Source organism: Blennius ocellaris (genome assembly GCF_963422515.1).
Source record: "Blennius ocellaris genome assembly, chromosome: 19".
Taxonomy (NCBI): domain Eukaryota; kingdom Metazoa; phylum Chordata; class Actinopteri; order Blenniiformes; family Blenniidae; genus Blennius; species Blennius ocellaris.
In genome coordinates, this window is record NC_137668.1 from 2,581,959 (window position 1) to 2,601,900 (window position 19,942).

The window sequence follows — 19,942 nt, forward strand, 5'->3', positions numbered from 1 at the left end:
GTTCCCTGTGTCCTCTCCTCCCTAGTTCCCTGTGTCCTCTGCTCCCCAGTTCCCTGTGTCCTCTGCTCCCCAGTTCCCTGTGTCCTCTGCTCCCCAGTTCCCCGTGTCCTCTGCTCCCCAGTTCCCCGTGTCCTCTGCTCCCCAGTTCCCCGTGTCCTCTCCTCCCCAGTTCCCCGTGTCCTCTGCTCCCCAGTTCCCCGTGTCCTCTCCTCCCCAGTTCCCCGTGTCCTCTCCTCCCTAGTTCCCTGTGTCCTCTCCTCCCTAGTTCCCCGTGTCCTCTCCTCCCTAGTTCCCCGTGTCCTCTCCTCCCTAGTTCCCCGTGTCCTCTGCTCCCCAGTTCCCCGTGTCCTCTCCTCCCCAGTTCCCCGTGTCCTCTGCTCCCCAGTTCCCCGTGTCCTCTGCTCCCCAGTTCCCCGTGTCCTCTGCTCCCCAGTTCCCCGTGTCCTCTGCTCCCCAGTTCCCCGTGTCCTCTGCTCCCTAGTTCCCCGTGTCCTCTGCTCCCTAGTTCCCTGTGTCCTCTGCTCCCCAGTTCCCTGTGTCCTCTGCTCCCCAGTTCCCTGTGTCCTCTGCTCCCTCATTTCCAGATCAATCGGTTCCCTGTGTCCTCTGCTCCTGAGTTTCCAGATCAATCGGTTCCCTGTGTCCTTTGCTCCCTGGTTCCCTGATCAATTGGTTCCCTGTGTCCTCTCCTCCCCAGTTCCCTGTGTCCTCTGCTCCCCAGTTCCCTGTGTCCTCTGCTCCCTGGTTTTTTAAAACTCCTGCAGACTGATAAGGAGCTCAATGACGCTCTGCACACAATCAGACCTTGTAGTTCAGTCCACCAGGGGGCACCGCTGTCAATCCCCTTCCAGGCCAGGAGAGTGGAGTTCATGTATAGAGAGATGAAGGGAATTCACATTCAGATCAAACATACACTCAACACTGCCCCCTAAAACCACTCGAGGAACTGCAGGTTGGATTGTGCCCATCAACTTTCAGTAGGTGAAGCGCTGGCTCTGATTCTCTGAAACGCTGACTCTCTGATTCTGTTCCTCTGACTCGATGTCTCACATGGAGTGAAACCGACCAGCTGCTGAAGGTCAAACTGACAAAAACATGAAAGATGCTCCCTATGAAATCTGACTCATCAAACTTATGAATCCAACCTCAGAGTCACATTTCCTTCACCTGGAGCTGTGAGGGAACCAGGGGGTTGTGGGAACACAGAGGGACAAACACACGAGAGCAGAGGCAGAACTGAAGGCTTTATTTAAAACATCTTAAAAGACTATAAAACAGTTTAACAATACAAGTCACTGCAATAAATACAGCTCAGTAATACAAGGGGAACCACGTGACATCTTAGCTCTGCTGGAAAACAGCATCACCTCCAGTTCGGTGATCAGGATATACATACATATCGATCGTTAGAGAAAACCAAAGAACCAGCTGGAGGTGAAAACAGAACAGAACAAAGTGTTTGTGGAGAGAAGGAGGAGGAGATTGCCACATCAGTCCGGGATGACAAACTGCAGCTTCACTCCTTCAAATGAAGTTCCACTGCTGCTTCAAATCACAATTCCACGCCTGCTTTTATTCTGAAAATACTGTGTGAGCAAGAACTCTGACAGTGTGGCAGGCTGAGCCAAAGGTCTGCAGCCTTTCAGGGGCCGTCCACACCAGAACGCCGGTTCACCTCAACCAGCTGGTTTTGGCCAATCAGCCACCAGGCGGAGCTTTACAAGCACAAAAACATGGGTCTTAGAGGGGGGACATTCTAAAATCCTGTCATGTGTCGTTCACACCCCGAGGTGTCGATGGCAAAGATGATCATCTGTGGAAAAACGATGAGAATCACCAACAGCTGCAGAAGCTACTGACTCTAGCAGCAGGAGGAGCAAAGCCACAAACCTATAGAACGAGTGTTATATGTATATCGGTTTATGAACAGGAATCTACTTCTAAAGAACTATGTGCTCTGTCTTCTGCATTTTTGGTGTGTTTGGTGAGTCATGGTGCCCCTAAAGGTCTGGCATGTGTACTACATGCCCTGAAGCCTGGTGTTGAGCCGTGTTCATAGTGACTGTTCATAGTGACGAGTTAATTAGTGACCAGTGACGTGTGGACGGAGGTTTTTATTTTGAGAACTTCGGAGAGGAAAAAGATAGTTTTGCCTGGTGTGGATGTGGCCTCAGACATTTCACCTCCTCAGTCTGATCAGACCAACATGTCCGACCTCCTGAGTCACCATCAACTTTACTTTAGTTATGTTGAATTTAAGGGCACGTTCACATTCCCTGTTTGATGGACCAGAGTTCTCTTCAGGAACTTTCTGGGAAAGTCCGTTTCATTTGGGGAAATGTGAATGCGCCCTGAACTCTGTTCTGGATTTTTCAAGCGGAATCTGGTCCCCTTCAGAACACCAGTCTTGGTCCTCTTTCAAACAGACTGTGGAGCCGCGGGGTGGGGGATTTAGAGGACGGAATGTAGAGCGCAATGCATTCTGTGTGCACAAATCTAAAAAACACAAGGAAAAGAAAGCAGGAATCCTGTAAAATGTGTTTTCTCCTGGAAAGTGGCTGGTGCACTGACGTGGAGTAGAGAGCAAGTGGTTCCTTTACAAGACAACTTTCGGGGGAGGATGTGACGTGTGCAATGCATTCTGTGTAGTAAACAAACAGCTAACCCCAGCAATCAGAAGCAAACGCAGCAAGAAACAGTTGGAAGATATCTTGCGGGCCGGCGTGGAGTGGTGAAGAAGAAGTAGTGAGGAAGAAGAGTAGAGGAAGAAATAGTGAGGAAGAAGGCGTGAGGAAGAAGAGTAGAGGAAGAAATAGTGAGGAAGAAGAGTAGAGGAAGAAATAGTGAGGAAGAAGTAGTGAAGAAGAAGAGTAGAGGAAGAAATAGTGAGGAAGAAGGCGTGAGGAAGAAGAGTAGAGGAAGAAATAGTGAGGAAGAAGGCGTGAGGAAGAAGAGTAGAGGAAGAAATAGTGAGGAAGAAGAGTAGAGGAAGAAATAGTGAGGAAGAAGTAGTGAAGAAGAAGAGTAGAGGAAGAAATAGTGAGGAAGAAGGCGTGAGGAAGAAGAGTAGAGGAAGAAATAGTGAGGAAGAAGTAGTGAAGAAGAAGAGTAGAGGAAGAAATAGTGAGGAAGAAGGCGTGAGGAAGACTTAGTGAGGAAGAAGTAGTGAGGAAGAAGAGTAGAGGAAGAAATAGTGAGGAAGAAGGCGTGAGAAAGACTTAGTGAGGAAGAAGAGTAGAAGAAGACTTAGTGAGGAAGAAGTAGTGAAGAAGAGGTAGAGAGGAAGATTCTTATTAATGTCTGGTCTGAAGACTATACATGGTGGTTATTTGTGGCTACCCATTAGCCACGGGTTAACTAGCGCCCCCAATGACGTTTTCCAGGCGGTTTGAAAGTGAACGCCTCCTGGACCAAATGAAGGGGTGAAAAACACTTGGCTCCTGACATCAGAAGGCTCTCAATCACATCATATTGTCTGTCCATTCTGCTGAACAGGACAAGGGCAAAAACAGAAAAAAAAGGAAAAAAATTTAAAAACAAAACACTTGGCCCCTGAGAAGTTACAACACCAAACATTATTCCACTTTCAGCTCTTTAGCTGTTGGAGCCACTTCAGCTGTTTTCATTATTGTTAAGACATTTGATGTTTTAGTACTTTAAGTTTTTCCTTTTTAGTAATTTTTTAATATTTTTTATTGTTATAACATTTCACAAGGCAGGTTTAGACCCTGCGCCTGAGCCATTTGAGCTAAATTAGTTGTTTTAGCTGCTTTTTAAAGTCTGTAGTGGTTTTAGCTATTTTACATTTCTTTAACCCTTTTAACATGAAGACAGGATCCTATGAACATTAGACTAGAGTGTGAATAAAAGAAAGTTTATTTAAATGCAATTGTGTGAAGGATTCAGGGAGCCGCGACAGAAGGGCTGTAGAGTCACTGGAGGGGCCGTAGAGTCACTGGTGGGCCCGTAGAGTCACTGGAGGGCCCGTAGAGTCACTGGAGGGCCCATAGAGTCACTTGAGAGGCCGTAGAGTCACTGGAGGGGCCGTAGAGTCACTTGAGAGGCCGTAGAGTCACTTGAGAGGCCGTAGAGTCACTGGAGGGGCCGTAGAGTCACTTGAGAGGCCGTAGAGTCACTGGAGGGGCCGTAGAGTCACTTGAGAGGCCGTAGAGTCACTGGAGGGGCCGTAGAGTCACTTGAGAGGCCGTAGAGTCACTTGAGAGGCCGTAGAGTCACTGGAGGGGCCGTAGAGTCACTTGAGAGGCCGTAGAGTCACTGGAGGGGCCGTAGAGTCACTTGAGAGGCCGTAGAGTCACTGGAGGGGCCGTAGAGTCACTTGAGAGGCCGTAGAGTCACTTGAGGGGCCGTAGAGTCACTTGAGAGGCCGTAGAGTCACTGGAGGGGCCATAGAGTCACTGGAGGGCCCGTAGAGTCACTGGAGGGCCAGTAGAGTCACTTGAGGGGGCGTAGAGTCACTGGTGGTCCCGTAGAGTCACTGGAGGACCCGTAGAGTCACTGGAGGGCCCGTAGAGTCACTGGTGGTCCCGTAGAGTCACTGGAGGGCCCGTAGAGTCACTGTTGGGGCTGTAGAGTCACTGGAGGGCCCGTAGAGTCACTTGAGGCGCCGTAGAGTCACTGGTGGGCCCGTAGAGTCACTGGTGGGGCTGTAGAGTCACTGGTGGGCCCGTAGAGTCACTGGTGGGGCTGTAGAGTCACTGGTGGGGCTGTAGAGTCAATGGTGGGCCCGTAGAGTCACTGGTGGGGCTGTATAGTCACTGGAGGGCCCGTAGAGTCACTTGAGGGGCCGTAGAGTCACTTGAGAGGCCGTAGAGTCACTGGAGGGGCCATAGAGTCACTGGAGGGCCCGTAGAGTCACTGGAGGGCCAGTAGAGTCACTTGAGGGGGCGTAGAGTCACTGGTGGTCCCGTAGAGTCACTGGAGGACCCGTAGAGTCACTGGAGGGCCCGTAGAGTCACTGGTGGTCCCGTAGAGTCACTGGAGGGCCCGTAGAGTCACTGTTGGGGCTGTAGAGTCACTGGAGGGCCCGTAGAGTCACTTGAGGCGCCGTAGAGTCACTGGTGGGCCCGTAGAGTCACTGGTGGGGCTGTAGAGTCACTGGTGGGCCCGTAGAGTCACTGGTGGGGCTGTAGAGTCACTGGTGGGGCTGTAGAGTCAATGGTGGGCCCGTAGAGTCACTGGTGGGGCTGTATAGTCACTGGAGGGCCCGTAGAGTCACTTGAGGGGCCGTAGAGTCACTTGAGAGGCCGTAGAGTCACTTGAGGGGCCGTAGAGTCACTTGAGAGGCTGTAGAGTCACTTGAGGGGCCGTAGAGTCACTTGAGAGGCCGTAGAGTCACTGGTGGGGCTGTAGAATCACTTGTGGGCCCGTAGAGTCACTGGTGGGGCTGAAGAGTCACTGGTGGGCCCGTAGAGTCACTGGAGGGGCCGTAGAGTCACTGGAGGGCCCGTAGAGTCACTGGTGGGGCCGTAGAGTCACTGGAGAGCCCGTAGAGTCACTGGAGGGGCTGTAGAGTCACTGAAGGGGCTGTTGAGTCACTGGAGGAGCTGTATAGTCACTGGAGGGCCCGTACAGTCACTGGAGGGGCGGTAGAGTCACTGGAGGGCCCGTACAGTCACTGGAGGGGCTGTAGAGTCACTGGAGGAGCTGTAGAGTCACTGAAGGGGCTGTTGAGTCACTGGAGGAGCTGTATAGTCACTGGAGGGGCGGTAGAGTCACTGGAGGGGCTGTAGAGTCACTGAAGGGGCTGTTGAGTCACTGGAGGAGCTGTATAGTCACTGGAGGGGCGGTAGTCACTGGAGGGCCCGTACAGTCACTGGAGGGGCGGTAGAGTCCCTGGAGGGCCCGTACAGTCACTGGAGGGGCGGTAGAGTCACTGGAGGGCCCGTACAGTCACTGGAGGGGCTGTAGAGTCACTGGAGGAGCTGTAAAGTCACATGTGGCTGCACAGCTGCAGACCTCTGGTGAAGGTGAAGAAAGAAAGCACTTCAGGCGACACACGGAGAGAATAAAGAGACGAGTGAGGATAGAAGAGACTTGCTCTGTTGTGTGGTTTGCTGCCCTGCTAGGGGGCGCTGTGCTAGTAGTCCAGGTTGTGGGTGTTGTAGTGAGGGCTGTAGTCCTCGTGGTAGGCTCCGTGGTACTCCTCCTCCGGGAACTCGGCCTGATAGTCACTGTCGCTGATCTCGGAGCCGTTGGTGCCGGTGCCCTGGCTGCCGTTGCCGTGGACGACGGGCTCGGTGGGCGGAGCGCAGTACTTGGGGTCGTACACCTGCCGGCCCAGCCCGTACACGCTCATGCCCCTCTGGGATGCCACTTTGTTGGTGCCCATCTGGAGGGAGATGGTGGAGTTGTCCGCCGGCTGCAGCGCCACCTTCTGGTCAAAGATGTCTCTGCGGGTCCCTGGAGCAGACATGCCCGCCTGTGAGGGAAAGTAATCTGATTACAGATTGACCATATTACGAGGACAGAATCATTCACACATTGTCTTTTAAAGACAGGGACTGTGTTTCAGGTGCCTGAGAGAGAGAGACTAGAGAGAGAGAGAGAGAAAGACTAGAAAGAGAGACGAGAGAGAGCGAGACAGATAGATAGGAACAGACAGACAGACTGTCCAAGGTTCTGGTGGTTGCAGAGACGTGGCACCTGACTGGCTCCTTTGTTGGTTCCCATCTGCAGACTGATGGTCGTCTGGTCGTAGGGTTTGTCCGTCTGAGTCTTGGGGTCGTACAGGTGCCTCCTGGTGCCGTACGCCGTCATCCCTGCCTGGCTGGCACACTTGTTGGTCCCCATCTGTGGACCAGCCATGGGCTGTCAAACCTCGAGTCTGCAGCCCCTCTGCAGGAGTCTACATCCCCCCGTGGCGTGCTGTGTGGCATGTTGTGTGGAGTGAAGCATGGTGTGCTGCATGGCGTGGAGCGTGGTGTGGAGAGTGGCATGCTGCGTGGCATGCTGCGTGGTGTGCTGCGTGGCATGGAGCGTGGTGTGGAGAGTGGCATGCTGCGTGGCATGCTGCGTGGTGTGCTGCGTGGCATGGAGCGTGGTGTGGAGAGTGGCATGCTGCGTGGCATGCTGCGTGGCATGCTGTGTGGTGTGCTGCGTGGCATGGAGCGTGGTGTGGAGAGTGGCATGCCGCATGGCGTGTTGTGTGGAGTGGAGCATGGTGTGCTGCATGGCATTCTGCATGGTGTGAAGAGTGGCGTGCTGCGTGGCATGGAGCGTGGTGTGAAGAGTGGCATGCTGCATGGCGTGTTGTGTGGAGTGGCATGCTGCATGGCGTGTTGTGTGGAGTGGAGCATGGTGTGCTGCATGGCATTCTGCATGGTGTGCTGCATGGCATGTTGTGTGGAGTGAAGCATGGTGTGCTGCATGGCATGGAGCGTGGTGTGGAGAGTGGCATGCCGCATGGCGTGTTGTGTGGAGTGGAGCATGGTGTGCTGCATGGCATTCTGCATGGTGTGAAGAGTGGCGTGCTGCGTGGCATGGAGCGTGGTGTGAAGAGTGGCATGCTGCATGGCGTGTTGTGTGGAGTGGCATGCTGCATGGCGTGTTGTGTGGAGTGGAGCATGGTGTGCTGCATGGCATTCTGCATGGTGTGCTGCATGGCATGTTGTGTGGAGTGAAGCATGGTGTGCTGCATGGCATGGAGCGTGGTGTGGAGAGTGGCATGCTGCATGGCGTGCTGTGTGGAGTGGAGCATGGTGTGCTGCATGGCGTGGAGCATGGTGTGAAGAGTGGCGTGCTGCATGGCATGGAGCGTGGTGTGGAGAGTGGCGTGCTGCGTGGCGTGCTGCGTGGCATGGAGCATGGTGTGAAGAGTGGCGTGCTGCGTGGCGTGCTGCGTGGCATGGAGCGTGGTGTGGAGAGTGGCATGCTGCATGGCGTGGAGCGTGGCGTGGCGCGCAGCGCAGCATCCTGCCTGGCGTGGAGCTACCTGCAGTCCGATGACACACTGGCCCGCCTTGATCTTCTCATCATCAAAATGGCGAGCCTGTTTGTCGGCGTACTTCACTCCGATGTCGATCTTTGTGTCCAGACCTTTGGTCTTGGCCTACAGAGAGACAGAGGTGAGCTGAGGAGGAGGAGCCAAGGGGAGGGCGGGGCCTGGGACTTGGTACTCACCATGCTGGCCAGGGCCAGCAGCGTGGTCTGGACCTGGGTCATGTTCCCGCTCTCAAACAGGTCGTTGGCCTCGAAGATGTCGTTTGGCTTCAGACCGTAAGACAAGATCGCTTTGATGAAGTTCCCCAAGTTCTCCAGCTGGACAGAGACAAACACTGTCTGAGCTAGTGTGTGTGTGTGTGTGTGTGTGTGTGTGTGTGTGTGTGTGTGTGTGTGTGTGTGTGTGTGTGTGTGTGTGTGTGTGTGTGTGTGTGTGTGTGTGTGTGTGTGTGTGTACCTTGTGCCAGTTTAGCTGGGACAGGTTGATCTTCTTCACTGAACCCGGCTGCAGTTTATTGATGAGTCTATGTCAAAGAAACGGACCGAATCAACAGGAAATCTTCAGCTTCAGTAAACAACAATGTCACTTGGTTTCACTGTCAGGAGGTCAGAGGTCAGAGGTCATCATGGATTTATGTGTTCACAGAAGCTGAACATGGCTTGACACCATGATGACATTCACCATGTTACTGCTGTTTAAAGCCTGTTCCTGCTAAAGCCTGTTCCTGCTGGAGCCTGTTACTGCTGGTAGAGCCTGTTACTGCTGGAGCCTGTTACTGCTGGAGCCTGTTACTGCTGGTAGAGCCTGTTACTGCTGGAGCCTGTTACTGCTGGTAGAGCCTGTTACTGCTGGAGCCTGTTACTGCTGGTAGAGCCTGTTACTGCTGGAGGCTGCTTCTGCTAAAGCCTGTTCCTGCTGGAGCTTGTTACTGCTGGTAGAGCCTGTTACTGCTGGAGCCTGTTACTGCTGGTAGAGCCTGTTACTGCTGGAGCCTGTTACTGCTGGTAGAGCCTGTTACTGCTGGAGCCTGTTACTGCTGGTAGAGCCTGTTACTGCTGGAGTCTGTTACTGCTGGAGCCTGTTACTGCTGGAGCCTGTTCCTGCTGGAGTCTGTTACTGCTGGAGCCTGTTACTACTGGAGTCTGTTACTGCTGTTTAGAGCCTGAATCAGCATGAGAATGAGAAAACACTTTATTTATCACAGAGGGGCAGTTGGGTGGGCAAAGAGCAATACATCAAAGGCATCAGAGAGAATAAATAAGAGAGAATCATTAATAAGTGAATTAAATAAAATAGGAAAGCTCGTCTCTAAAAGGAGGCAGATTTGTAAGCAGCACATGGAGAAAGACAAGATGCTTTCAATGGACATGTAGTAGAACGTCAGTAAGATGTTCAAGCTGACAGAAAAAGACTTCAGGTTTCTGAATAGGTTACATCCTCTGGTGGCTCCTCCTCTGGTGGCTCCTCCTCTGGTGGCTCCTCCTCTGGTGGCTCCTCCTCTGGTGGCTCCTCCTCTGGTGGCTCCTCCTCTGGTGGCTCCTCCTCTGGTGGCTCCTCCTCTGGATTCCCTCAGTGTTGGAGGAGAACCTCAGCTGGTTGTCAAAGATGGTACGCAGGTGTCTGTATTCTTCGACAGACTCAAGCGGTGAAGCGTGGATCATGGTGGTCAGTGGTGCTGGACAAGGTCACCACCATCTCCTTGGTTCTGCTGACATCCGGCTCCAGAGGGGAAGTATCACACCGCTCTACAAACTGATGCAGAGGGTCCGTAATGCAGGGAGGAGCCGGATAGGAGGGGCGGCAGAACTGTGTCGTCAGCAAACTTCACCAGTAGGGTTGTGCGGCTCTGCACTCTTCAATGTACAATATGAAGAGCAGAGGAGAAAGTACTCAGCCCTGTGGGGGGCCTGTGGAGGTGGTGAGGACGTCAGAGAGGTTCTTGTTAATCTGGACTTGCTGGGTTCTGTTAGTGAGAAAGTCAAAGATCCTGAGTATGGGCTGACTGCACATGTTGAAGTTGTGGTGAAGTCTCTCTGCCAGGATGTGGGGTTGCAGAGTGTTGAAGGCAGAGGAAAAGTCTGCAAACAGGCGTCTGGCAGATGTGAGGGGGGGGCTCCAGGTGTTTATGAATGGTATCGATGACGAAGGCTTTGGCATTATCATCACCTCTGTGATTTTGATAAGCAAATTGGAGCAGGTGGAGCTGTGAGCTGGTCAGGGTGAGAACGTGTTGTTTGACCAGCCTCTCCATGGCTTTCATCACCTGGGAGGAGAGCGCCACCCGGCGGAGGTCATTCAGGGTCATGGGGGGATGATGGTGGAGTGTTTCCAGCTCTTGGGGACAAGTCCAGTGCTGATGGAGGTCTGGAACAGGTTCTGGAAGACATTCCCTAACTGGTCGGCACGGTGACTGAGGACACTGATGTGATCAGCTCCAGGTGGCAGGTGGCGCTGTTGGCCTTCGTCCTCTTAAGGGCCTTACAATGTCCGTGGTGGGGAAAGTGATGGGGGGTCGCCACGTGTGAGGTTCCATCTGAGTTGTTGGTCTGGAATCTGGAGTAGAAGGAAATAAGGTGAGAGATGTTGAGGTGCAGCCAGGGATGTGAACACAGTTGCTGTTGGTGACTGTGTTCAGGGCAGCCATTCTCTTAAGACCCTGCCAGGCGTGGGTGGAGGTTTCCCTGAGGAAACCTCTCCTCCACTTTGTTTTTAGAGCTGAGCTTGGCAATCTTTATTGCCTTCCTGACCTCTTTGTTGACCTCCTTCTTCTCCAACTCTGTCCCAGAGGCAGGTGGAGCATGTAATGTACTGTTCAAAGCCTTTCAGGGACTTCTTGGGATTGTAATGATTAAAATCTCCCAGAATGAATTTGGGGGAGCCAGGGCATAACTGTTCAAGTTTGTCCAGGGAGATCCTGATGCGGTCGGTTGCTAAAGTGGGGTGAGCTTTGGGGTGGATGTACACCAGGACAAAGAGTTGGAGGAATTCTCGAGGGAAGCAAAAGAGATGGAGAGACAAAGCCAGGAACTCCAGAGTACACAGCTTCTCTCTGACGTGGGCAGTGGAGCACCAGCAGGGGTTCATGTAGAAGCACACACCTCCACCCTGTTGTTTACCAGCGACATCACAGTGGCGTAGTTGTCAACGTCATGATTCAGCCAGGATAGAAGCGTTCTTGTACTCCTGCAGATGGTTCACATCCGCCTGGAGTCCATCCGCTTTATTCCGAAGTGAGCGTACGTTGGCGAGGACGACTGCCGGCAGCGCCCGTTGTGTACAAGTTTCGTGCCATATTCGTTCTCTGATTCCTCCTTTCTTCTTTTTCTTGCCCCGTCTGGTCACCTTGTGGTACCTCTTCTTGGAGTTGCTTTGATCCGCTCCAGATGTCCGTATCCGAATCTCCTCTGGTAGAGTGTCGGGGGAGAACAGAGCAGGGCTGAGGCTGAGACGCTGCAGCAGATCCCGTGGTTCCTTACGGTCGCCACGGTCTACGCAGCAGTCTACGCATGGTTCCTGGTCTATGTATAGTTCCTGGTGTCTTTACGGTTCCTGGTGTCGCTACAGTCCCTGGTTTCGCTACAGTTCCTGGTCTATGCATGGTTCCTGGTCTATGTACGGTCCCTGGTCTATATATGGTTCCTGGTTTTACTACAGTTCCTGATCTATGCACAGTTTCTGGTCTATGCAGAGTTCCTGGTCTGTGTGTGGTTCCTAGTCTCTGTATGGTTCCTAGTCTCTGTATGGTTCCTGGTCTATGCACAGTTCCTGGTCTCTGCACAGTTCCTGGTCCGTGGCCAGTTTGAACTTACTCGCAGAGGATGACTCCATCCTTCAAACCCTTCTGGAAATTCTCTCCGATCGGCATTCCCGTTAACTCCTCGATCCAGAAGCGCAGCTCCTCCTCCTTCTGTGGGTCGTACTTCTGAGCAATCTGCAACATTCACAGGAAACTTAAAGTCAACTTTGCAGTGTGAACAAAACCTCAAACTCAACCTGGAACAAAACAGGAATGAAACCTGGAACGGAACCTCAAACTAAACCTGGAAAGAAACCTGGAACTAAACCAGGAACAACACAGGAACTAAACTTGGGAATGAAACAAGAACTAAACCAGGAACAAAACAGGAACTAAACCAGGAACGAAACAGGAACTAAACCTGGAATGAAACAGGAACTAAACCCGGAAATAAACCAGGAATGAAACAGGAACTAAACCCGGGACGAAATCAAGAACTAAACAAGGAATGTAACCTCAAACTAAACCAGGAGTGAAAGAGGAACTAAACCAGGAATAAAACAGGAACTAAACCTGGAACTAAAACAGGAACTAAACCTGGAACGAAACCCAGAACGAAACCAGGAACGAAACCTCAAACTCAACCAGGGATGAAATAGGAACTAAACCCGGAATTAAACCATGAATGAAACCTCAAACTAAATCAGGAATGAAATAGGAACTAAACCTGGAACAAAACAGGAACTAAATCTGGAATGAAATAAGAACTAAACCAGGAATAAAACAGGAACTAAACCAGGAACTGAACTTGGAATTAAACAGGAACTAAAGAATACAACCAGCAGTAGGAGATACTACAGAACCAGCAGTAGGAGACACTACAGAACCAGCAGCAGTAGGAGACACTACAGAACCAGCAGCAGGAGACACTACAGAACCAGCAGCAGGAGACACTACAGAACCAGCAGCAGGAGACACTACAAACCAGCAGCAGGAGACACTACAGAACCAGCAGCAGGAGACACTACAGAACCAGCAGCAGGAGACACTACAAACCAGCAGCAGGAGACAGTACAGAACCAGCAGCAGGAGACACTACAGAACCAGCAGCAGGAGACACTACAGAACCAGCAGCAGGAGACACTACAGAACCAGCAGCAGTAGGAGACACTACAGAACCAGCAGCACGAGACACTACAGAACCAGCAGCAGGAGACACTACAAACCAGCAGCAGGAGACACTACAGAACCAGCAGCAGGAGACACTACAGAACCAGCAGCAGGAGACAGTACAGAACCAGCAGCAGGAGACACTACAGAACCAGCAGCAGGAGACAGTACAGAACCAGCAGCAGGAGACACTACAGAACCAGCAGCAGGAGACACTACAGAACCAGCAGCAGGAGACAGTACAGAACCAGCAGCAGGAGACACTACAGAACCAGCAGCAGGAGACACTACAGAACCAGCAGCAGGAGACACTACAGAACCAGCAGCAGGAGACAGTACAGAACCAGCAGCAGGAAACACTACAGAACCAGCAGCAGTAGGAGACAGTAGATAACCAGCAACAGGACACACTACAGAACCAGCTGTCCTGTCCTCACCTGTCCAGGTGAACCCGCCCTCATTTGTCCAGGTGAACCTGCATTCACACACAGTACACCAGGATTGGTAGATGAATGATAGAAGATGGATGAGGTTGAACTGATGGCACTTTTTTGACGTTTCTTACTGATACTGAGTACCGATAGAAGTATTTAGTAAATACCATGAAGCCTGATTCATACTCTGTACACAAATATATTTGAAGGCTAAACCAGGAATAAAACAGGAACTAAACCAGGAACTGAACTTGGAATTAAACAGGAACTAAAGAACACAACCAGCAGTAGGAGATACTACAGAACCAGCAGCAGTAGGAGATACTACAGAACCAGCAGCAGTAGGAGACAGTACATTGCTGTTGCTGTGAACCTCCTCCACCAGCCTCTATCGATGCTACAGTGGGGAGAACAAGTATTTGATACACTGCTGATTTTTGAAGTTTTCCCACTTACAAAGCATGTAGAGGTCTGTAATTTGTATCAAAGGTACTCTTCAACTGTGAGGGACAGAATCTAAAACAACAATGCAGAAAATGACCGTGGATGATTTTTAAATAATTAATTTCCATTGTATTGCATGACATAAGTATTTGATGGCCTATCAACCAGTAACAATTGAGGCTCCCACAGACCTTCTTTAAGAAGCCCTCCTGTTATCCACTCATTACCTGTATTAACTGCACCTGTTTGAACTGGTTACCTGTATAAAAGACACCTGTCCCACACTCAAACAAACTCCAACCTCTCCACAATGACCAAGACCAGAGAGCTGTGCAAGGACATCAGGGATAAACTTGTAGACCTGCACAAGGCTGGGCTCCAGGACAAGAGAAGCAGCTTGGTGAGAAGGCAACAACTGTTGGTGCAATTATCAGAAAATGGAAGAAGTTCAAGATGACGGTCAATCTCCCTCGGTCTGGAGCGTCATGCAAGATCTGTCCTCGTGGAGCATCAATGATCATGAGGACAGTGAGGGATGAGCCAAGAACTAGAGGGCAGGACCTGGTCAATGACCTGAATAGAGCTGGACCACAGTCTCAAAGAAAACCATCAGTAACACTCCGCCGTCATGGATTATAATCCTGCACTGCACGCAAGGTCCTCCTGCTCAGACCAGCGCATGTCAAGGTCCGTCTGAAGTTTGCCAATGACCATGTGGATGATCCAGAGGAGGAATGGGAGAAGGTCATGTGGTGTGATGAGACAACAGTGGAGCTTTTTGGTCTAAACTCCACTCGCTGTGTTTGGAGAAAGAAGGAGTACAACCCCAACAACACCATCCCAACTGTGAACATGGAGGTGGAAACATCATTCTTTGAGGATGATTTTCTGCAAAGGGGACGGGACGACTGCACCGTATTGAGGGGAGGATGGATGAGGCCATGTATGGTGAGATCTGGGCCAACAATCTCCTCCCCTCAGTAAGAGCATTGAAGATGGGTCGTGGCTGGTCTTCCAGCAGGACAACGACCCAGAACACACAGCCAGCGCCACTAAGGAGTGGCTCCGTAGGAAGCATCTCAAGGTCCTGCAGTGACTCCATAGGAAGCACCTCAAGGTCCTGGAGTGGCTACATAGGGAGCATCTCAAGGTCCTGCAGTGGCTCCGTAGGAAGCATCTCAAGGTGCTGGAGTGGCCCAGCCAGTCTCCAGACCTGAATCCAATAGAAAATCTTTGGAGAGAGCTGAAAGTGCGTGCAGCCCCGAAACGTGAATGCTCTGGAGAACATCTGTATGGAGGAGTGGCCAGAATCCCTCCTGCAGTGTGTGCAAACCTGGTGAAGAACTACAGAAAATGTCTGATCTCTGTAACTCCAAACAAGAAGGCCGTTGCTGGGCTAATCCCCCGCCGGAGGGCTTTATATTTTCTCACAAAGCAGCTCTAAGGCAGCACACTTGGTACACTAGAGGGTGTTCCATCGGTCCTAGTAGATAATTATGTAGAATCTGAAAGGTCTTCTTCATAAGCTATGTCAAAATACGTCTCCAGAGCCCAAAAGGTGTTTTTATGCACTTAGTGACCCTGTGACCTGATATGCAAATTAGGTCATGGTCACCATGGTGCCCCTTCTCCCCAGGTGGAGTGTCCATGTGTGAAGTTTGGTGACTGTGGGCCCAGGAACTGCTGAGAAATGAGGAGAAATGTTTATATGAAAATACATGTATTGTGCAACCATGACGAGCAAACTTCAGACCCTACCAATCTTCAAGGTCAAGGTCAGGTCACTTGGTGTACTGGAGGTTATCCCTGGAGTGTGTATCATGTGTGTATAAAATTTCAGAGCCCTAGCTCAAAAACCTAGGCCTCCAGAGCCCAACATGTGTTTTTAAGCACTTCGTGACCCTGTGACCTACTTAATATGCAAATTAGGTCAAGGTCACCATAGTATCCCTTCCCCCTCTGAGATGTATCCACATGTGAAGTTTGGTCACTGTGGGCCCAGGGGTTGCCGAGATATAGGTAGAAACGTTCGAACGGACGGACGTATGGACGTACGGAGACTGTTTCAAGATCCCCCTTCGGGGCCTATCGGCCACGGCGGGGGATAACAAAAGTTTCTGTACCAAACATTGAGTTCTGTTTGTGTGATGTATCAAATACTTATGTCATGCAATACAATGGAAATTAATTATTTAAAAATCACCCACTGTGATTTTTTTCCATTGTTGTTTTAGATTGTGTCCCTCACAGTTGAAGAGTACCTTTGACACAAATTACAGACCTCTACATACTTTGTAAGTGGGAAAACTTCAAAAATCAGCAGTGTATCAAATACTTGTTCTCCCCACTGTATGCTCCCCACCTGCCTCTATCAATGATACGTCACCTCCACCAGTCTCTATTAACGTGACGTCACCTCCACCAGCCTCTACTGATGCTACGTCACCTCCACCGAGCCTCTCCGCTCTGGTACTGTAGATGGAGCTGCTGGGAATGACAGCATCAGTCCCTTTATCGTGTTTAGCATGGAGCATGACAATGAAACTCTTTAGTACATAGTATGTAGCACAAACTTTGTAGTGTGCACCATGTAGTCTGTAGTGGGTTGCACGCAGTATGGAGTGTGCATCATGTAGTATATAGCATGTAGCACGTAGTATGTAGCATGTGGCACATAGCATATAGCATATAGTATGTAGCGCATAGTATATAGCATGAAGCACGTAGTATATAGCATGTAACATAGTATATAGCATGTAGCACATAGTATATAGTATGTAACACGTAGTATATAGCATGTAGCACGTAGTATACAGCATGGAACACATAGTATGTAGCATGTGGACATAGCATGTAGCACGTAGTATATAGCATATAACACGTCATATAGCATGTAGCACAAAGTATATAGCATGTAACACGCAGTATGTAGCATGTGGCACATAGTATATAGCATGTGGCAAATAGTATATAGCATGTGGCACATAGCATATAGCATGTATCACACAGTATGTAGCATTAGCATGTAGTATATAGCATGTATCACGCAGTATGTAGCATTAGCATGTAGTATATAGCATGTAGCATGTAGTATGTAGCATGGCTGGGAGTAAAATCATTTCTGGTGTTTCTGCCGTCGCCGTTCAAACATAATTTTCAGAACGTTGCCTTGTGAATTTGAAACATTTCAGAAAGGAAAATACAAAAGGAGGTGTGTTGGTGTGAACAGAGCCTGGTGAGCAGCAGGAGCAACTGAAGATGCCATTACACAGGTGAACTCCAGAAATGCAGCCTCAGAACGCCGACCGGTCAGACCAGAAGCTGCTTGCCACAGGAAGTGAAACGTGACCAGCAAGAAGAGCTGCTTCACCAGAATGTGTCTGTCTGTTAATGTCTGCTTCACTGGAGCTCAACACAGAGGTGGCTGCAGGGCCGCTGTGGAGCCACTGTGGAGCCCTGGGGAACTGCTGCTGGGCCACTGTGGAACCCTGGGAAACTGCTGCTGAGCCATTGTAGAGTCACTGTGGAACCCTGGGGAGCACTATGGAATCACTGTGGAGTCAATGTGAAGCTGTTGTGGTGAGACTGCTGAACCACGGTTGAGCCACTGTGGAGTCACTGTGGAACGCTAGTGAGCCACTGTGGACTTACTGTGGAACCCTGGTGAGCCACTGTAGAGTCACTGTGGAACCCTAGAGAGCTATGGTGCAGTCATTGTGGAGTCACTGTGGAGCCACTGTAGAACCTTCGGGAGCCGTTGTGGAGTCACTGTAGAGTCACTGTGGTGTAGTGTAGAGTCACTGTGCAGTCACAGTGGAGCCACTGTGGAGTCACTGTAGAGTCACTGTGGTGTAGTGTAGAGTCACTGTGCAGTCACAGTGGAGCCACTGTGGAGTCACTGTGGAGCCATGTGGAACCACTGCAGAGTCACCCTAGAGCACGTGTCACTGCGGTCCTGGAGGGCCGCAGCCCTGCAGATTAGCACGTCTCCCTGCTTCCTCACAGCTGGTTGCAATGAGCAGCTGGTTCTCTGGCTTTGTGTTGAACGTGGTGATGAACCATCAGGACATTCAGGGGAGGGAGACGTGGAAAACGCGCAGAGCGTCGGCCCTCGAGGATCGGACTTTGACACCCCTGCCCTAGAGCCACTGTGGCGTCACTGTGGAGCCCCTGTGGGACCCTGGGCAGTGGTATGTGCTGAGGAATGTGAGGAATGCAGCTGGACGACCGATCGCAGCCTGTCGATGGGCCCCTGCCTGTCCTCTCCTTTTGTTCTGACAACAGAGAAGCGGTACACTACAGACCTGCACACCACAGACCACCACAGACCACCGCAACCTACCGCAGACATGTGACCTCTGTGTGACTTCCTCCAAACATGTGAGTGTTCAATGTTTCAGAACTTTCTTCACAACCTGCTGAAGCTTAATGGAAACATTCATAACGTGCAGGCAATACACCTCCACCCTCCAGGTAACATATCATCCATCCATCCATTGTCTCCCGCTTTATCCAGGCCAGGTGGTGGAGGCAGCAGTCTAAACAGGGATGTCACACGCCATCTTCCCCGTCACTCATGAGCAAGACCCCGAGATACTAGAACTCCTCCACTTGGGACAAGATCTCCCCTCCGGCCCCCGGCTGTGCCTAGAGATTCTGTCCATGTAGGTAATGAACAGAACCGGTGACAAAGGACAGTCCTGCTGGAGGCCAACGTGCACTGGGAACAGGTCTGAGTGACTGCTGCAACGTGAACCAGACTCCTGCTCCGGGAATACAGGGACCAGACAGCAAACCACATTGTTCCTCTTGGATCCGAGGTTCAACCAACGGCTGGATCCTCCTCTCCAGTACCCTGGAATAGACTTCCCTGGGGAGGCTGAGCCCTCTGTAGTTGGAACACATCCTCTGATCCACCTTCTTAAAAAGAGGGACCACCTTCCCGGTCTGCCAGTCCAGAGGTACCGTCCCCGCCCGCCACGCAATGTTGTAGAGATGTTTCAGCCAAGTAACAGAGATTTCCTGGTATGTTAATCCAGGTTAACAGAGATATCCTGGTATGTCAATCCAGGTAACAGAGATTTCCTGGTATGTCAATCCAGGTAACAGAGATATCCTGGTATGTTAATCCAGGTAACAGAGAGATCCTGGTATGTTAATCCAGGTAACAGAGAGATCCTGGTATGTTAATCCAGGTAACAGAGAGATCCTGGTATGTTAATCCAGGTAACAGAGACATCCTGGTATGTTAATCCAGGTAACAGAGAGATCCTGGTATGTTAATCCAGGTAACAGAGAGATCCTGGTATGTTAATCCAGGTAACAGAGAGATCCTGGTATGTTAATCCAGGTAACAGAGAGATCCTGGTATGTTAATCCAGGTAACAGATATCCTGGTATATTAATCCAGGTAACAGAGATATCCTGGTATGTTAATCCAGGTAACAGAGAGATCCTGGTATGTTAATCCAGGTAACAGAGAGATCCTGGTATGTTAATCCAGGTAACAGAGAGATCCTGGTATGTTAATCCAGGTAACAGAGAGATCCTGGTATGTTAATCCAGGTAACAGAGAGATCCTGGTATGTTAATCCAGGTAACAGAGATATCCTGGTATGTTAATCCAGGTAACAGAGATATCCTGGTATGTTAATCCAGGTAACAGAGAGATCCTGGTATGTTAATCCAGGTAGCATATATCCTGGGATATCCTGGTATATTAATCCAGGTTAACAGTGATATCCTGGTATGTTAATCCAGGTTAAGAGATATCCTGGTATGTTAATCCAGGTAACAGAGATATCCTGGTATGTTAATCCAGGTAACAGAGAGATCCTGGTATGTTAATCCAGGTAGCATATATCCTGGGATATCCTGGTATATTAATCCAGGTTAACAGTGATATCCTGGTATGTTAATCCAGGTTAAGAGATATCCTGGTATGTTAATCCAGGAAACAGAGATATCCTGGTATGTTAATCTAGGTAACAGATATCCTGGGATATCCTGGTATGTTAATCCAGGTTAACAGAGATATCCTGGTATGTTAATCCAGCTAACAGAGAGATCCTGGTATGTTAATCCAGGTTAACAGTGATATCCTGGTATGTTAATCCAGGTAACAGATATCCTGGTATATTAATCCAGGTAACAGATATCCTGGTATATTAATCCAGGTAACAGATATCCTGGTATGTT

The 19,942-nt window shown here is 50.4% G+C and overlaps 1 protein-coding gene across 1 annotated transcript; it reads right to left on the reverse strand.

The window, feature by feature from the left end:
- Nucleotides 1–1,224: 1,224 nt before the first annotated feature.
- Nucleotides 1,225–11,888, reverse strand: LOC308144111 (calponin-3-like). Its single transcript, XM_080515154.1, has 6 exons — nucleotides 11,770–11,888; nucleotides 8,417–8,483; nucleotides 8,140–8,277; nucleotides 7,952–8,068; nucleotides 6,664–6,810; nucleotides 1,225–6,439 (listed from the first exon to the last, which is right to left on the reverse strand). The coding sequence occupies exons 1-6, from the start codon at nucleotides 11,823–11,825 to the stop codon at nucleotides 6,098–6,100; spliced, it is 867 nt and encodes a 288-aa protein (XP_080371280.1). The 5' UTR covers nucleotides 11,826–11,888; the 3' UTR covers nucleotides 1,225–6,097.
- Between the last annotated feature and the right edge of the window lie 8,054 nt (nucleotides 11,889–19,942).

What these genes read in the sequence shown, in the direction of transcription:
- LOC308144111 (XM_080515154.1), bottom strand. Translation starts at nt 11,825, where the DNA reads ATGCCGATCGGAGAGAATTTCCAGAAGGGTTTGAAGGATGGAGTCATC. An exon ending in CCCAGCTAAACTGGCACAAG is followed by an intron (nt 8,278 to 8,416) that starts GTACACACACAC and finishes GTCTCTGTCCAG; the next exon opens with CTGGAGAACTTGGGGAACTT. An exon ending in CCAACAAAGGAGCCAGTCAG is followed by an intron (nt 6,440 to 6,663) that starts GTGCCACGTCTC and finishes TTTCCCTCACAG; the next exon opens with GCGGGCATGTCTGCTCCAGG.